General features: G+C 44.3%; 1 protein-coding gene across 9 annotated transcripts in view; it reads right to left on the reverse strand.

Moving 5' to 3' along the window:
• The window catches only part of COMMD10 (COMM domain containing 10), a 470,400-nt gene that overhangs the window by 371,166 nt on the left and 79,691 nt on the right, over window positions 1–19,543 (reverse strand). Inside the window, exon 7 of one of the 9 annotated variants that reach the window (XM_073677002.1) lies at window positions 12,829–12,937. The exons of the other annotated variants lie outside the window; for them this stretch is intronic. Within the exon in view, the coding sequence (XP_073533103.1) occupies window positions 12,884–12,937 (54 nt within the window). The 3' untranslated portion in view covers window positions 12,829–12,883. Of the gene's footprint in view, window positions 1–12,828; window positions 12,938–19,543 lie in introns of those variants that run through there. 9 annotated transcript variants of the gene reach the window in all.

Consider the following 19,543-nt stretch of genomic DNA (forward strand, 5'->3'; position numbering starts at 1 on the left):
TAAGACGGCCTTATGGACCAGATTCAGGACCTCCACTTGTAGGGCCATCTGCTCCCGTGTTGAGGACCGGTTTGGGGTCAGGACGAACCTCCCACGACGGACTCGCTGAAAGTCGAGTCTCAGGCCGGAACCTACCAGACCAAGGATCCAATTATTAGAAGAGATATTTGTCCAGGCAGGTAAGAAGCCCAATAACCTCCCCCCTTCCTGGGCCGCGAGTCATTGGCTCGGTTTTCGGGGGCCTTGGCTAGCGGAAGAGGATCCGAACAGGAGCCCTTTACCTTTCGGTCTACGGTCTTCCGATTTATCCTGACCCTTCTGGCGCTTATTACGTAGAAACCTTCTTTTCTGAAAAGGACGTTTGTACGTGGGGGCAGATAGGTTAGGAATGCCCTTTTTTGTGTCACTTGCTCTATCCAGTAGCTCATCCAGAACCGACCCAAAGAGATGTCCCCCTTCACAAGGGATAGCGCAGAGTCTTGTCCTCACATGAATGTCCCCCGGCCAACATTTTAGCCACAAAGCTCTCCGGGCCGAGTTAGACATGGCGGCCGACCTTGCTGCTAATCTGACGGATTCTGCTGATGCGTCCGCCAGAAGAGACATGTCCGCCAAGATTTCCTTCCTGGGGGAATTGTTTTTAAGATGGGCTTCCAGCTGGTCCAGCCAGATCATTAGGGACCTGGCGGTACAAGTAGCTGCCACCGCGGGTTTTAGGGCTCCCGCCGAAGTCTCCCAGGTCCCTCTAAGGAAAGAATCAGCCTTTCTATCCAGGGGGTCTTTAAGAGCTCCCATATCATCAAACGGAAGGGAGGAACTCTTAGAGGCTTTGGAAATGGCCACATCAATTTTGGGGGCTTTTTCCCAGGAGGAAGAGGCAGATTCCTCAAAGGGGTACTTCCTTTTGAAGAATGGAGGTAGAGCGCCCTTCCTTTCAGTTTTTTTCCATTCGCTAAGGATTAAGCCCTGGATTTTTTCGTTCAACGGAAAACTCCTTCTCTTCCTTTGACCCAGCCCCCCGAACATAACGTCCTGGACTGACTTCTCCTGCCTGGCCTTTGTGATGCCCATGGTGGATCGAACCATTTTAATCAATCTGTCCACTTCACCTAGGGGGAAGCAATTTTGTCCCACACAACTATCAGAGGAGGAAGCAGAGGAAAAGTCTGCACTATCTGAATCCAACTCATAGGGAGAGGATAGGGGGTCATCCAAGACTAAGGGGATCTCACAGTCCGAGTTCATTTTCTCTTTAATTCTCTTGGAGAGGACCTTGTGAATCTCTGTTTTAACTAAGGTTTTTAAACCAGAAGCTAGAGCAGGACCCTCTTCTGCCAGTGTCTGGTTTATGCACAACTGATATAGCTTTTTAGGGTATCCGTCAGGAAGAAGAGACTTGCATAGCGCACACTGTATATGCTTTGCCTTGGCGGTACATTTCTTCCCCTGATAAAATATGGAAGGGGAGAAGGGATACCATATTACTAAGTGAACTTACTCGAAGATCACTTACCCAGGCGGCTCAGGAAGAAAAAACAGCTGGTACCGGATTGGAGGAAGGACCCTTCTCAGCCGGGGGACCTTCCCTAGAGGCTGCAGATTCGTCCGTTCTACCAGAGGTATGGTGACCAGACCTAGACCCCGAGCTCCGTTTTCCTGAGGACCGGCTACCAGGACCATGTGCGCGATGCGTTTTTTGGGGCTCCCCAGACAGCCGCTGAGATGAAGATGGCGGCTGCTCAACCTGCTGCTGCTGCAACTGGACACCTTCAGACTCCATAATGAAAGAATGAAGGTTTGGGAAGCACAGAGCCATGTTACCTGATAGGTTAAATAGGTACTGGCTCCTCCCCTCTAGCAGCGCCTCAGCACACTATTTTTTTTTTTTTTTGAATTTCGCGCTCTTTTGCACATGATCGCCGAGTCGCGGTGACGTCATCGGGCCGCGACTTACCGAAACCCGGAAGTACGCGCCGCACGAGCTTCGCGCGAGGACACATGCTGTCAGCGCTTCCACAGGTAAGCCGCGCTTTCGCGATGTACCGCGCTGCGTTCACCCAGGACAGGGCGAGGGGACACAATCACCTTGGCCCTCGCCCCGCCTCCCCATACTTACGGAGGGCGACGGTGGGCTGTCACCCCCACTTGGAATGCAGACCCCACCGCACTTTTGGGGCTCAGCCAGGGCCTACACTCCCACGGGAGGTGCACCTGGCTGAGGCAGAAAAAAGGGGATGCCAACCCAGACAGGGGCGCAGCCCCACTGCAACCAAAAAAAAAGAGAGAACCCCCAGTGCCTCAGGATGCTGTGCCTCTCCCATATAGGGGCGCACGAGCATCGGCCAACGCTGGAGCTGCCGTCCCCAGACAGGGGCGCAGGATCACAGCTATCGCCATCCATGTTTTACGCCTGCGACCGGCTTCCTCCATCAAGGACAGGAAACCAAACTGAGGCGAGAGGGAGGGCCACCCCCTTTTAAGCCTGTAGGTTTCCTGTCCTTGGTGGGCGGATTCCCTCTCTCTCTCGTGGTGCTGTCATGGTCGACCGATAAATACAGTGTTTGGGGCGCACGGCAGGGTTCAGAAGGGAAGGAGCACTGTGTGACTTCATGAACGCAAAATTGGCTGGAATCAAGAGCGGATGCCATGTCGCATTTCGGGAGCCCCTGATGTGCCGAAATAGTGGAAACCCACACAATTGACTCCATTTTGGAAACTAGACCCCTCAAGGATTTTATCAAGGGGTATAGTGTACATTTTGAACCCAGAGGTACGAAGGAATTTGATAACATTAGGTCATCATATTGAATAAGCTGTCATTAGTCTTGAGCGCAAGTGCTCGCTACTTGAGTTTGCATCGGGTACTCGGGTATGCACCATGTATCACGGGTGCTCGAGTGACATGTTCGAGTCCCCACCCGAATGTTTCACGGTTATTAGACACCCAAAAAAAACATGCGGGGATCGCTCGTGCATGGCAGGCGATCCCAGCAACGTTTTTTTTGGCCGCGAAGCATATGGGGCAGAGACTCGAGCATGTCACTCGAACACCCGCGATACTCAGTGCATACCCGAGCACCTGATGCAAACTCAAGTAGCGAGCACTTGCGCTCAACACTGGTCGCCATATTGTCACCATTTTTTTTTCTTTACTTTTGAAAAAATCCCAACCCCAACCCTAGCCCCAGCCCAACCCTAACCCTAACCCTAGCCCAACCCTAACCCTAGCCCAACCCCAACCCTAGCCCAACCCCAACCCTAGCCCAACCCCAACCCTAGCACAACCCTAGAGTTTATTTTTTTTTTTACACCATTCCTCGTGTGGTATAAGTGATTAGACGACTTTATTCTTCGGGTCAGTGCGATTACAGTGATACCAGATTCATATTGGGTTTTTATTATTGACAGCTGCCACACACTAAAAGACGCTTTTTTGCAAAGACTAGTTTTTGCATCACCATATTTTGAGAGCTATAATTTTCCCATATTTTCGCAGACAGTCATGTGACGGCATGTTTTTTGCGGGACAAGTTGACGTTTTTACTGGTACCATTTTCGGGCATGCAACATTTTTTGATCGCTTTCTATTCCGATTTTTGGGAGGCAGAATAAACAAAAACCAACAATTCAGGAAATGGTTTTTTTGGGGGGGTTTTTATGCCGTACCACGTGTGGTAAAATTGATAATGCAGCGTTATTCTTCGGGTCAGTACCTTTACAGCGGTACCGCATTTATATAGTTTTTTTCATGCTTTGGCGCTTTTACACAATAAAAACGATTTTCAAGAAAAAATAATTTTTTTGTATCGCTTTATTCTGAGAGCTATAACTTTTTTATTTTTCGGATAATGGAGCTGTGTGGCTGCTTGTTTTTTGCGGGACAAGATGACGTTTTCAGCGGTACCATATTTATTTATATTCGTCTTTTTGATCGCGTGTTATTCCATTTTTTGCTTGGCGGTATGATGATAAAGCATTGTTTTTGCTTCGTTTTTTTTTTTTTTTTTTTTTACTGTGTTGACTAAAGGGGTTAACTAGTGGGACAGTTTTATAGGTCAGGTTGTTCCGGACGTGGCTATACCAAATATGTGTACTTTTATTGTTTTTTTTTTTTTTCATAATAAATAAATATTATGGGTTCAATATATTTTTAGAGAATTTTTTTTTTTTTTTTTTCCGCTTTTCTACTTTTTATTTTACTCTTACACATTGTCCCACTATGGGACTTTCACTTTTTGCAGCCTGATCAGCTGCATGGCATAGAGAGCAGCAGCTCCCTTTGTCATGCAGCCTGTCAGCGCTTCACACAGGGGAGACAATACTTTGGTCATGCACTGCGCATGACCAAAGTAATGCCCTGCCTCTTGGTGACTCGGATGTTGTCATGACGACATCGGATCATCATGACAACATCCGGAAGCCGCCGCAGACATCACTGAACGCCGGCCGGAGAGGTGAGTATAACAATCACCTCCCCATCCTTGCCACAGCAATGCTGCGATCGACTTCAATCACAGCACTGCGGGGGTTAATGTGCAGGGAGCGGTGCGGGACCCCTCCCTGCACACAGCACTGGGTGTCAGTTGTGACCATCAGCTGACACCCGGCGTCGATCGCCCCACACCACGTGTGTGCGGACGCGATTGCAGCGCGCGTAATAGTACGTAGCTGGCCCTACAGGCCCAGGGCACAGCTACGTACTATTACTGACAAGGTCGGAAAGGGGTTAATAATAAAAGAAAAGAAAAAAAAAAAAAAGGCAAAATAGGGAACATATTTAGAGCTGTAGCACCCTGGACAACTCCTCAACATACGGATATCTTTTCATTTTGGAGGGAGAGGATTCAACAACGTCCTTATAGACAAAAATGGTCCTGTCTTGGATTCTTTAGGTAATTTTCTACAATGTAAAAAAAAAAATGTTGAATGGACATGTGTTTTCAGCATTGCCCTATTACAGATGATTCATCAATTGTAGATTACCTTCCATATTTGCTGATGTATGTCGATTTCACCCGAAAGTCGCATTAAATTTCAGCATATTTTACTTGCTCTTTTGTGGTGTTATTTTTTAATCCACAATTTATCTACATATAATCATGGTCGAAAGTGTTGGCAACTTTGAAATTGTTCCAGAAAATTAAGAATTTCTCCCAGAAAACTATTGCAATTACACATTTTTTGTTATGTACATGTTATTTCCTTTGTGTGAATTGGAACAACACTAAAAAAGAAAAACAGAAAAAAAGGCAAATTTGACATAATTTCACACAAAATCCCCAAAAAGAGTCAAACAAAATTGTTGGCACCTTTCCAAAATTGTGGGTAAACAACTTTGTTTCAAGCATGTGATGCTCATTTAAACTAACCTGTGGCAAGTTACAGGTGTGGGCAATATGAAAATCACACCTGAAACCAGATAAAAAGGGGAGAAGTTGACTCAATCTTTGCATTGTGTGTGCCACACTAAGCATGGAGACCAGAAAGAGGAGAAGAGAACTGTCTGATGACTTGAGAACCAAAACTGTTGAACAATATCAACAATCTCTAGAGATCTTGATGTTCCTTTGTCCACGATGCGCAAGTCCATGACTTTCGGTCACGACTGTATTTGAGTGTCTTGTTCATTCTTCTTATCTCATCATATACAAGTGTTAAATGCAATAATAACTAGATACTATGTAACCTCTTTAAGCTTCACAAGAGGCAGATTTTTGCAGAATTTCTTCAACTTATTCATTCATCTGAATGGACTTTCTAAAATCTGACATTCTTGTGCCGTCGTTCTTTTCTCGGATAGCACACTAACCCATAGAGATTAGCTTGAGCCATAAGCATATCAGTTTTAAAAATGGGTCCATGTCACCGGTCCAGTAGACTCAGAGCATGTCCTAATCTCATCTGTTTTGCGGATCAGACTTAGCCATTAAAGTCTATGAAGATACATATAAAACAGATGAAACATGGAAGTCAGACTTTGTACTTCAATGTTCCTTGTTTCATCCATATTTAAATGATCCATTGCTAAGAGACAATGAATAAATCTAAGTTCGGACAGTCCTACTTCAGTGAAAAAGAAACGGATGCAACTGAGACGACACCTGAGAAAAAAAATCGTTCCATTTCTCTCTGATGGTAACACTCACAAGGATGTGTGAATGCCGCCTAAACCACAGAGAAAGCCCAATCCTTGGCAATCCCAAACTATATATTCCCTGAATAAAAATTATCACCATGGAAAGAGAAACCCACAGTAATCACGTACTTTAGGGCAACTTTGTGCTACTAAAAAAATATAAATAAAACAAGCTAAAAAGATGTAAAAAGGCAATTAAAGAAGAGAGGCTGTAACCACTCCCCTCAGTGTCGGGGGCACTGTTACAGTCGCTGCTCTGTATTCTCATGACTGAAACAGGAATGCTGCTGGGGGGGAATAAAGTTAATTTTCTCCCCGTAGCTTTAGGCTATGTGCAGGCACCAGGCAGCATAATAACATTATTAACCTGTAGATTAACAGCATTTTTTTCTGGTGACACGTTCCCTTCAACAGAAATGAACGCTTAAAAGAAAAAAATTACCACAGTAGATGCGTACCAAAGTATGTGGATGATCAGCAAGTAGTCCTTTTCTGAATGCCGAAGTGATGAATTTGCTGTACGTCATCCTCTTGCTTTGAAAATAAGGTTGTGGTGCTGCATGTTGGTCATCACTTTCCTAATTGAAGTCAAAGTGTGAAAAAAATTGCTAGAAGAGAGCTACGAGAATCTGCATACGCTGGAATTTTCATGAATCAAGGACTAACTGTATGGATTTTTTTATATGTGAATTAAGATGGAGCAGAACAGGGTTTATAGGGTGCCCCTGGTGGGATCTTTTTAAAGCTGGCAAGGTCTGGACTAAAGTGCACAGACTTTTCTGTCCATAAGGCCGAGGATTCAGACGTCCAGAAAAGGAAAAAATAAGTTAAAAAAAAACCCCGAACAGATGTTTATCAGTGTTTTGCATTAGATTTTTATTAGCGTTTTGTCACTGTGTTTTTTCCATCAGTGATTTTCTCCTATGCAAAAGAAAAAAAATTGCAAAGCTTCTCCTACCCATTACAATGTTAATAATGGACGGCGCCCAGATTACACATGGATGGCATTCGTGTGCTGTCCTTGTTCTTAGCGGATCCATAGACTTGTATGGGTAATTTTGATCTGGAAAAAATGCAGGAAGGCTGTGGATAGACAACTAGTGAACGTCTCAAATGTAACCAGACGTGCATCAAATAGCACCGTCCACTCTGCAAAAATGACAACAGGTGGTGCTCAGCATGAGAAAGAAGACAATACAGCAAACAATAAGGAAAGAAGAAAATGTGTCACTCACCATAAGTGACTAGTATCTTTATTTTGTATAAAAAAAGTGGCATCTAGGATACAGCGGGAGGAAGCTGGTGCGTGTAAGCGACGGCGGTTTTGGGTTGCTCTGTGCTTCATCTGGTCCATGCACATCTGTGACTCAAATCAAAAAGGTGATTTTTTCTTTTTGCAGGCAAGCAGTTCACAAAAGAACACGGACAAGTGAACAGCCCTGTACTGACGACTGAATAAAGTCTAATAAGTTGGACCCAATCTATGACCAAGTAAATGGTTGTTGGTGGAGTGGCTTTATGGCACAAGGTCTGTAAACTGTTTTCTTAAGGTGCTTTCATATTGCGTAAAGTTACATGTTCGTGGGTCCTGTTGGGGCTTGCCTCCGAACCCCCCAGCAAAATGGGATTCGGACATATGTGCCGAAGGGGCCATAGACTATAATGGTGCGGGCAGAGTGAATGCAAGCTCTGCCATTCATTATTTTTCGGAGTATACGCCTACTGAAGCAGACACCTAGACGCAGTCTGCTATGGCTGGGTGTCCGCCTCCAGTAGTCGCACATGCTCGAAAATGATGATGTGCTCCGCCGGCACCATTATAGTCCTGGGCCCCTTCGGCGCATACATCTGAATCCTGTTTTGTGGAGGGTGGACGGGGGTTTGGATGCAAACCCTGACGGGAACCACAAATGTGTAACTAAAAAGCAATGTGAAAGCACCCTAAAGAATGTAAAAAGTTCATTCATAAATGTAAGCCATGATGAATACAACAGTTATAGTATATGAGATAATGTTTCATTGAAGCAGATAATTTCTGATGAATGTTAGGGTATCATGAAGAAAGAGTTCAACAGTTCACACAAGTCCCTGAGGTTAGAATGGAGCGAGCGCTCCCTCTTCACTTCACAGACTTTTGTTCTTCTCCTATACAACAAGGTTTACAAGATCTACTTTAGGTCAAAATGGAAACATTAGGTAACAGTCGGTCCTGAAAGTGAATACTTCTTTATACAGTTTCCATATATTTTGGAACATTCGCAGAAAACAACAGTCGGAACAATAAACAGTCGGAACAATAAACAAAGTGTTACACAAGTGGAGACCAGTATTATAGAAGAAAGCAGCACAGGTCTCCAGCGGGTTATATGAGAAAGAATCAGCACACTCCCCAATTATATACCCACAACATGGGTGCAGGCAGCAAAGTATCCCGGTCCACAGACACGCCAAAAATACAAATAAAAGAGAAGAAGAATGCAGCATCATCCAGAGGTTTTATTCACCAGACATGCTTGGCTAAAGCTGGAGTGCAGAGGTCTTTTCTTTCACTTGGTGGTTTGGCACCCATATTGTGGATATGTAATTGGGAAGTATGCCGATTCTTGCTCACACTACTACCTGAAGTGCTGAGGTCGTCTTCTCTTTGTGGTTTGGCGTGTCTCTGGATGGGGATACACTGCTGCCTGCACCCATATTGTGGATATGTAATTGGGAAGTATGCCGATTCTTGCTCACACTACTACCTGAAGTGCTGAGGTCTTCTTCTCGTTGTGGTTTGGCGTGTCTCTGGATTGGGATACTCTGCTGCCTGCACCCATATTGTGGATATGTAATTGGGAAGTATGCCGATTCTTGCTCACACTACTACCTGAAGTGCTGAGGTCGTCTTCTCTTTGTGGTTTGGCGTGTCTCTGGATGGGGATACACTGCTGCCTGCACCCATATTGTGGATATGTAATTGGGAAGTATGCCGATTCTTGCTCACACTACTACCTGAAGTGCTGAGGTCGTCTTCTCTTTGTGGTTTGGCGTGTCTCTGGATGGGGATACACTGCTGCCTGCACCCATATTGTGGATAGGTAATTGGGAAGTATGCCGATTCTTGCTCACACTACTACCTGAAGTGCTGAGGTCTTCTTCTCGTTGTGGTTTGGCGTGTCTCTGGATTGGGATACTCTGCTGCCTGCACCCATATTGTGGATATGTAATTGGGAAGTATGCCGATTCTTGCTCACACTACTACCTGAAGTGCTGAGGTTGTCTTCTCTTTGTGGTTTGGCGTGTCTCTGGATGGGGATACACTGCTGCCTGCACCCATATTGTGGATATGTAATTGGGAAGTATGCCGATTCTTGCTCACACTACTACCTGAAGTGCTGAGGTCTTCTTCTCGTTGTGGTTTGGCGTGTCTCTGGATTGGGATACTCTGCTGCCTGCACCCATATTGTGGATATGTAATTGGGAAGTATGCCGATTCTTGCTCACACTACTACCTGAAGTGCTTAGGTCTTCTTCTCTTTGTGGTTTGGCGTGTCTCTGGATGGGGATACTCTGCTGCCAGCACCCATATTGTGGATATGTAATTGAGAAGTATGCCGATTCTTGCTCACACTACTACCTGAAGTGCTGAGGTCTTCTTCTCGTTGTGGTTTGGCGTGTCTCTGGATGGGGATACACTGCTGCTTGCACCCATATTGTGGATATGTAATTGAGAAGTATGCCGATTCTTGCTCACACTACTACCTGAAGTGCTGAGGTCTTCTTCTCGTTGTGGTTTGGCGTGTCTCTGGATGGGGATACTCTGCTGCCAGCACCCATATTGTGGCTATGTAATTGGGGAGTGTGCTGATTCTCTCTCATACTAGAAAACCAGTATCAGTTATAAAGGTTTAACCTAAATATTACTATTAAATATAAAAAAAAAATAAGAAGTCTATTAAATATGTATCAATCACCAGTCACAGCAAAAAGATGGTAAAAGGCTCAAGATACAAGAAGTAAAAAAATGGCCTGGAGAAATCTGTTTCGCTTTCACTTGGCAGTAGAACACCCTACCTTCAGTGATAAAGCAGTTAACAGAGAATATTCTGTCCCTTGAAAATTGACATTAGCACGATTTCATTTGACTCAAAGTCATAATTTGTTTTCTCTAAATGAAGAGCCATCTGTAACCTGAACCCAGACCAACTTCCTATAGTATAAGTGAGATTTATTTCTGTTGCCAAGGTGATTTTATGTTCCGTAAAGGGACGGAAAAAAATCACAACCAAGCAATATAGCAGATACATGTGCCCGCTTCATGTGCCCCCCACATATGGGAAATACTGCCCAGGAGTTCAAAATCACAAATCTGTCCTTTCCTTGAGAGCAGAAATGCAATGTGGATCAGGGTCCGGGGACCACTTACCTGCCTAGCTCTTTTATAGTGCGATCATTCGATCGGAAGGGGAAGTTTCAGTTGGCAGAAAATAATCTGGTATATCCACTTACGTGTGATAGTAGTAACAGGAACACTGTAAGGAAAGCACTAACAATTATAAGCCAAAGCCTTCCTACCAGATGTTTTGCATAAACGTGGAAGAATTAGGATATGTTCACACATAGCGTTTTTGCTGCAAAAAAACAAAAACAAAGAATTTGTGAACAGTGGTCAGCATGGGCACTGAGTGGTCTATGGTTACGAAGCCCAAATATTTATTTATTTTACTTACTTATATAGCACCATTAATTCCACAGCACTTTACAGACATTATCGGCAATGTCCCCATTTAGATTCCTCATCTGTATGTCTTTGGAGTGTGGGAGGAAACTGGAGAACCCGGAGGAAACCCACGCAAACACGGGGAGAACATACTAACTCCTTGCAGATGTTGTCCTTGGTGGGATTTGAACCCAAGACCCCACCGCTCTGCCCATATGCCCATGTGTGTTCTGACAACTTTTTATCATTGTTAGCATGAACTTTTCAGCATTTTCTGCTGCTTTAGCTCTTCTGTGGACCAGATGGGCTCTCCTTCTATTCCCATACGCATCAATGCGCTTTGGGTCCCCATGACTCTGTCATTTCAATTCACTGTTTGTCCTTTCTAGGATAACTATTAGTAGGTGCAAACAAGCACAAAATACAAAACACCCCACAGCCCCCAAGGAGTGCTGTTTTGGAGATGTTCTGATGTATTTGTCCATCCATCACAATGTAGCTCTTCTCAAATTGTTAGACTTTGTTTTTTTTTTATTGTTTTCAAAATAAACTGGCAGGTCAATCCCTAAACTGTAATCCATTATACTGCTGCTGAGGCACAAAAAAACCCTGAATTTAAAGGCAGATGTTAATGATCACTCAATGCAGGTTAGGTTAAGTGTCCAACGGCTGATATTCTTCAAAAGAAGAAAAGGGCCACGTCAGACAGCTGCAATATCTGATCAGATGTATGGGGATATATGATCCTTAATTTTCAGGAGTTCCCCTTCTCCAGACTTTGTGTTTGATGGGGGGCAAGGCACATCTGACTGACAGCTCGAACCATCAGACTTTTCGCGGCGTTGCTGGCCCAAACACTACGCTCTCAAGGAGCTGCTTTGACTCCGCAGTATCAGAAGAGCGCTCTGGCAGTGAAGCTGGCGAGATTTTGTGTTTTGGCCAGGTTCAGTGCAGCGCGTACAAGCTCTATTGGAAAAAGCTTGAAAGCACAGCATTCCTTTTACTTAGGATGGCAGGTAACCTAGGAAACAAGCAAAAAACAACAAAATGAAACATTTCCTCTGTTTGTGAGAATGGAGAGGATTTTTAATGACAAGTAAATGACAAAGTTGTACGATGAAGAGACAATCCTTAAAGGAGTAATCTGTGAAGCGCTGCGGTGCTCCGTGTTTTATTACTATGATATTGTTAGGATATCGAAGTGTTGGTGTTTGGATCCAGTCATCACAGGCCGACGGCATATTCCAGGGTTAACCATTCATTCAAGGATTTATAGTAAAGTAAAGAACCTATTTCAGTAAAAGGCACGGCACATTGTACAGGGTATTCTAGCATCACCCCTGCTAGCAAAACAAAACATTTAATTTAAAAAAAAATGGGTTTTCAGAGATGAAAAAAAAAAAAAAAAAAGGGGATTATCATGCCGACATTCAAAGTAGCTGTCGTGCATTTTCACATAGATTTTATTAAAGGTGACTTTCACAGTTATGGGCTGACATGAAAGTGTCCTCAACAAATGATTTTCCTCTTTTGTGGCTCTTGGTTGAATGGAAAAAGATCGTAAATGTGAATTTCAAACAGAGTTTATCTTTTCTCTTCAGAAGGTAGACAAATTCAGCTGCCCGCTCCATTATTGATAGGTGTCCTGTAATCCTTACAAAGGGCCCGGAAAAAGTGATGTAGAAGTGATTTATGCACAACACCGATATTGTTCTCAGGAAGACTCCTGAAAGAGCCAAATTAACCCCTTCACCTATGCAAAGTAGCTTTGTCAAGATGACTCTTGTTTACAGTCTGTCTCAAAAGAGAGAATGCCGCGGCGCCTACAGGGAACGAAACGCGATAATCGGAGCAAGGGAAGAGAAAGGACTCGGAATCTAAAGAAAGGCGGCAGCACTGGAGGAGAGCTACGCGGAAACCCTTTAACTGACAGCATGAGAGTTCAGAGCAAGGAAAACAGAATAAGTTTGTGGTTCTTTCTTGCTGGAGAGTCCTGTAGAGAATTAAGCGGTGATGCTCGGATGATCTCTCTAGAGCTAAACTGGTTAAATCGCTTGCTGTTGTGCTCTGCCCTGGTTTGATGAATAGGAATTCATTTGCTAGAAGTGCAACAGAAGACCATTGTTAGGCACAGATTAGAAATGTAAACACTTCGCATTTCCCACAGCTACCGGCTTCACAATTGATTCTGAATGCTGCTTTCAAGACAATAAATTTCGGGTGTCAGTGGCGCAGCCGCCCAGCGGAAGAGCAACAATGCCTCCTAGTGGTGGGAGCGCAGAAGGTACCAGATTCCACACAACCTGCCTGCTCTTGTTTAGATGAGTGACAGCTCTTTAGATTCCAGAAACAAAACCTATAATCCACCCAGATTAAATCTCTAAATTACCAACTACAGAATATTAGCCACTAATGATGGAGCCGCGCACATTTCAGAGTCCTAGCTGACACATGGGAAGTGAAGCAACAGATTATCAGACATAGGAGAATAAATGGCAAGGCTCCTTTTTTAATATGCTCGACAGTAAGCAAGCCAACACTTGACATGTGGTTTCAACAAGCCCAAAGCTTGCTAGTCCTGCCATTGAAATTCCCTGGTTAATAGCTGTCAAAGCGAAGCATCCTTCATAGGCGAGAGCTGCACACAAGGTCTAAAGGCAGATTCCCGAGGGTCTCCTACCTAGCGACGTCTCCGTACCCCACCTTCGAGAGGGCTCCGTGTCACTGTAAGGTTCCCATCGTGAGAGAAAATAAGGTGGTGGGAGAAATGTCAGAGACTTATTCTTACTTTACTCCAAATTGTGCTATAAAATTAATTTCCAGGTAGTGACATATTCAGAGAGCTGCCATCGAGACCGACAACCACTCCTGAATCACACTGTTTGCACTAAAATCCAAGCTTTTCTGATGCTTTTATATTTTTAAAAAATAAAACCCGGTTTCCTGTACACCATCCTCCAATAGCTGCTCCTACAAATATCTCCGTTGCAGCAGCCATTTTCAGTAGATAAAGATCTAGGGCAACCATTTGATTAAAAAGGCTACCTCACACTGAACATTAGATTTAAAGCACCAATCCAGTGTTTCTTTTTTATTGTAGTGCTGGAGTGGTGCAACTAATCGAAGTTCCCGGCACCTAGTCTCATAGTTACCAGCCGCCGTCTTTATCTTTTATTGGCGCCATTCCGATCACTCTGTGTTACCTGTCAGATTGCTCCAGTGTTTGCAGGGTGATCCGACAGTCACAACTCAATGTTAGTCTTTTGAGAACGAGGCTCTCATAGACTTACACTGAGAGCTTGTGACCGTTATCAGACATAGGAGAATAAATGGCAAGGCTCCTTTTTTAATATGCTCGACAGTAAGCAAGCCAACACTTGACATGTGGTTTCAACAAGCCCAAAGCTTGCTAGTCCTGCCATTGAAATTCCCTGGTTAATAGCTGTCAAAGCGAAGCATTCTTCATAGGCGAGAGCTGCACACAAGGTCTAAAGGCAGATTCCCGAGGGTCTCCTACCTAGCGACGTCTCCGTACCCCACCTTCGAGAGGGCTCCGTGTCACTGTAAGGTTCCCATCGTGAGAGAAAATAAGGTGGTGGGAGAAATGTCAGAGACTTATTCTTACTTTACTCCAAATTGTGCTATAAAAGCAAGGAGGAGAGCACCGCGGGCCGCCAGAAGGTAAGTATATATTTATTTTTTATTTTATTCTTTTTTTTACAGTTTTCAATGGTACCCAGGTCCGGAGGAGAGTCTCCTGTCCTCCACACCCGGGTACCATCCGCACATTGGAAAGCATGGAATGCGCATCTACATATACAGTGACTTCCGGTCAGTAACAAAATGGTGGTGCGGGACCTGAGTGGTGCTGGGAACAGATGAAGATGGCAACTGGTAAGTGTAATACTAGGGTCAGGGAACTTAGATTAGCAGCACCCTTCCAGTGCTGAAATAGAAAAAATGCTGTAGTTGTGCTTTAAAAAACAAAAAAAAACAAACCTACAAATAAAAGCACCAGCATTGAAGGAGTCATTAAAGACAGTAAATTAGAGAATGAATGGAAAAGGAGCAGCAGGCACGCAGGATCTGCACTCTACACATGGGGGATTCAGGAACCCTGTCCATCTGACCAATGGGGGTCCCAGCAGTCAGAACTGTCAGAATCCACCTATCATGTGAGCTCCAGCTCCATCCACTTCCCAGCAAATGAAGATCTAGATGACTTTGATGACCCTTTTTGAGCAGGCGCTGAACACATTAGCGGACTGCCATTATCTTGTCTTTACACTTCTTATTAAGGATCAAGGGGCAGTAGGGGGGCTTAAAATGAAGACTTAGGACGAGCAATGAGGGCTTTAGAGCCTTCTTGTTTATGGCACATGACCAATTGGACCAAGTAGTGGCTGACCTCTTTACTATTAAAGTCCTGCTTACACTGGGAAATTATGACTTTTCTTTGTTTCAAACATTCATAATGATGATTGCCCAGATTAAAACAAAGTAAACCTTTGAAGACTTTAGTGCGTTTTGACCTCAAGATAATTTTATTTTGCCTCCCAAATGTGTCATGGTGTGCCAGGAAATGGGAAAGTATAGTACAGAATAGAAAAAATAAAATTACATTTACATCTACAATAGAATCTATTAACTAATTATAACTAATAATATTATAATTATAATTATTATTATTATTATTATTATTATTATTAATAGCCCTGAGAGGAGACAGAACGTGGTCCTCAAAGCCAGTGCCTGATCTCCTGTGCTCACATGGCCGCAGGGACACTTCTGCACACTGGAGCATGAAGCAGCCGGTACAAGGTCGCCCAGCGCACGCAGGATGACATCATCTCCCAGTACCAGACCTGCAATTAACCATCAGGTTGTACAATGGGCTGAACAGTTTCCAAAATACTGCTGGTTACTTAATGACAGATTTATAGACCAGCTCCACAGAACGCATCTGTTTGTGAACACAAGCCAAATTGTCAATCACGGGAACAACGTTGTTTTTCTGACACGCAGGCAACCCTGATTTTGGCTTGTTTTGCTGTTTATTATAGAAGAATATCATTGTATTGTAATCTACATGGAGCAGATCGCATTGCTGCAGGAAAAAGCAAGGAAAACAAAATCTGTCTGGTTTCTAAAATTAATCACCATGTGATTATGTGTGGACTATGTGCGAAAAACAGAAAGATGACAGAAAACTTGTGAGTGCGGTGCCGCGGTGTAGTGGGATATAACAGGAGTGATGCCCCGTCTCCACCCATACTAATCTAATAGCTTCATTTCTGGTTTTCCTTTGAAGCAGTTGATCATATACCCACTGTACAAATGTAGAGATAATGGTAATTTCTCAGTAAGCAGCAGTGAACAAAGGCCATCTTTTACACTAAGTAGGAAAGTACACAAAGCTGCAAGAGCCGGTCACCGCTCAGTATCTGGGTACGAATACATATGAAGGGCAGTAGGGTGCAAGGAGTTTGGGGGAAATATGGGGGTAATGGTGATAACAGGACATGAGTGAATATATGTATTGTGATAGCCTTAGGCACGCTTTAAAATACATTTTTCTATGCAGGCCTATGTGCCCACGATGCAGAAATGCTCCGGATTTTTTCCTGAGTGTTTCTGCATCTCCCTGGCAAAAAAAACACATGCGGATTGTACATGTGTTTTCCTGCCAGGGACAAGTGGAAGTGAAGCGTTCTTCACTGGCATTTCCGCATGCGGGTTGACAAGCGCTTTCCAAGCGATTTTAGCATCACTTGGAAAGTGCTTGTCAACTTGGTCACACTATATAAATCCATGCAAACGGCATGGATTTATATAGTGTGAGCGAAAGAATGGTAAAAAATAAAAAATAAATGTATACTTACCCTCCGATGGCACCCGCAGTCTTGATTTCCTCCGTCCCGGCTGCCGGCAGCGGTAGAGTAAAGGACCTGCCGACATCAGCGTCGCGTCACCCGTCACATGACTCTGACGTCAGCGCAGGTCCTTCATTCCATCGCGAACTGCTGCCAAGCAAGGAGGAGAGCACCGCGGGCCGCCAGAAGGTAAGTATATATTTTTTTTTATTTTATTCTTTTTTTTACAGTTTTCAATGGTACCCAGGTCCAGAGGAGAGTCTCCTGTCCTCCACACCCGGGTACCATCCGCACATTGGAACGCATGGAATGCGCATCTACATATACAGTGATGCGTAATCCATGCGGTCTAATGCAAGTCAATGGCGGCGAAAACGCAGCACTTCCGCAAAATAATTGGTAGTGCTGCGTTTTTTTCCGCAATGATAATCCGCAGTGGAAATTTCCGCAGCATGTGCACAGCACATGCGGATTATCATTGGGGAACATGGCAGACCTTCGACCAAGCGTTTTTTTAAGCATTTCTGCCGCTGCGGAAACGCTTAAAAAACGCATCGTGGGCACACAGCCAAAAACTGTTGATTACAGGAATTAAAGGGAACCAGACAGCTGATACATGCTTCCCGATCCACGGGCATCATGTATCAGGCACTGGCTGTATGATCTCAGCCAGGTATGTTCCACTCTAAAACACTGCAGCATTTCAAGCCACCAGGCGCTGAGCCGCACGGGTGACTAGTCGGACAGACTGGTCACCAGAGGCTTCTCAGCACCCGCTTTCCTGGAGTGACTTGTCTTTCTCTACACACGCACATAGTGAGAAATCCTGTCATTGCAGGGGAGCGGGCTAGGAGAATCTGCCAAGGACTGGCCTTTCAGACTAGCCTTCCGTGCTGCTCGGACCTTGGCGGTTTTGAAGGAAATCTGTCAGCAGGTTTTTGCTATGTAATCTGAGCACAGCATGAGGTACGGGTTAACAAACAGATTTCAACGATGTGTCACATGTCCAGCTGAGTGCTGTTTACTTAGACTGAAGGTTTTATCACCTGGTGATTATCAAGGTCTGTGCTTACTAGTCCAACTCTGCACTCTCCTGTGATAAGCAGCTCACTGTCTCTAGACAATGTACATACAGAGCCTGGTGTGGGCGGGGTTAGCTGTGGCGTGGGGGGGGCTAGCTTTCTCAGCTCTGCTAAATCTAAGAACTCTGACTGTGTAAGAACAGCTGCACCCAGTAATCTAAGTGATACATGGTTGGAGTCAGTTTCTCTTTGCCTATATCAGGCTGCTCTCAGATGAGGTAGTAAAAACCTGCTGACAGATTCCCTTTAAAGTGTGTTCTTCTGTGAAATGCAACAGGTTTCAGAGTCAAACATACCTGGCTGAAATCATACAGCCCCTGTCTGGTACATACTGCACGTATATTGGGAAGCATTTATTAGCTGTTGGATTACTTTGGTTAGGACATTCCAGAAAATTGGTGCAGCAGGAGAAAAGTCTTGAAGTCAAGAGTGGGAAGTCCAGATTATGGAGAAGGTAATCCAGGGGATACAGAGCGGTCCAGCATCGTACAGGACTTTGTACTTGGAGGGGGATAAACTTCAATTGAATTCTAAAGTGAATGGGCAACCAAAGCAGTGAGTGGCACAGGGTGGAGGCATCAGTGGAGTGGATGGATAGAAATAGGAGGCTGGCTGCTGCATTTAGGGTAGACTGGAGAGTAATCAGTGAGAACGAATCAAGGTATCAGTAGGAGTTCAGCTGTTATCATAGCAGGCATGCTCCATAGGTGTTAAAGGAGTTTTCCCAAGAACAAAAGTTAATTTTAAAAATTGTCATTTTGTGAGGTAAAATATTTCACTGCCTGTTTTTAAACAATTTTTTACCTCACAAAATGAATCCTCTACAATCCCCTGCTGTAATGTCTGATCAGACCATGTTCCGTACACGGTCAGACACAGACAATTTTTAAAATTAACTTTCATTCGTGGGAAAACCCCTCAAAGGCCCCTTACACATTAGTCTAAACGTCTGAAATCATGCATCAGCGGAATTGGGAGAAATATATTGGGAAGTTGGGGGAGATGGCTGTCCACCAACAGCTGTGTATGGGGGTCTTTAAAAGTAGTGCAACACTCTGATATAAAAACACACAGGTCTATAGCGCCAATATAAGCCGGAGTGTACACAGGAAACAAGAAGCACTATTGCTTTTCCTAAGTCACGGTACCATCCCTTCTTCAGACATAATGCAGCTTGAGTTTACTTGCTCATTCTCTCCTTTGTGCTCCAAAATAAGCACTAAGAGGAGAAAGAAGGGGGATCTCTACCCAAAATCAGCTTCCCCAAAGCAACAAGGTCATGTTCCATCAGCAGGGAACCAAGAACAAAAATGTCATAACCTATTGTTTTGGGTTTTTTTTTCTAACATTGGGGGCAGATATAGAATTACATTCACACAAAGATAGTAGATTGTGCATGAAAACCTTCATTTTTCAGCTTTATTTTCAAAACAGTCATGAAATTAACTTCTCTCTAGATGTCACCAACTATTGTTTTACAATAACTTAAAAGAAGTTGTGCACTATTTTTCCATTGATGCCCGTAGGATAGGGCATCAATGTTTGATTGACGAGGGTGCCAAGTGCGGGACCCCGACCTATCAGCTGCTATTGGTGCCGGCGGCCGGAAGTGCTTACTTGCGAAGCTGGCTGTCTAGCTATATTGGCCACCGCAGGATACTGCACATCCACCTCCCATTGAATTGAATAGGAGGCGGATGTGCAGTACCCCGCGGCGGCCACTACAGCTAGATGGCCAAGCACCACAAGT

Source organism: Phyllobates terribilis, unplaced genomic scaffold (genome assembly GCF_046119375.1).
Source record: "Phyllobates terribilis strain yellow unplaced genomic scaffold, ASM4611937v1 Scaffold_1__5_contigs__length_1240528914, whole genome shotgun sequence".
NCBI lineage: Eukaryota > Metazoa > Chordata > Amphibia > Anura > Dendrobatidae > Phyllobates > Phyllobates terribilis.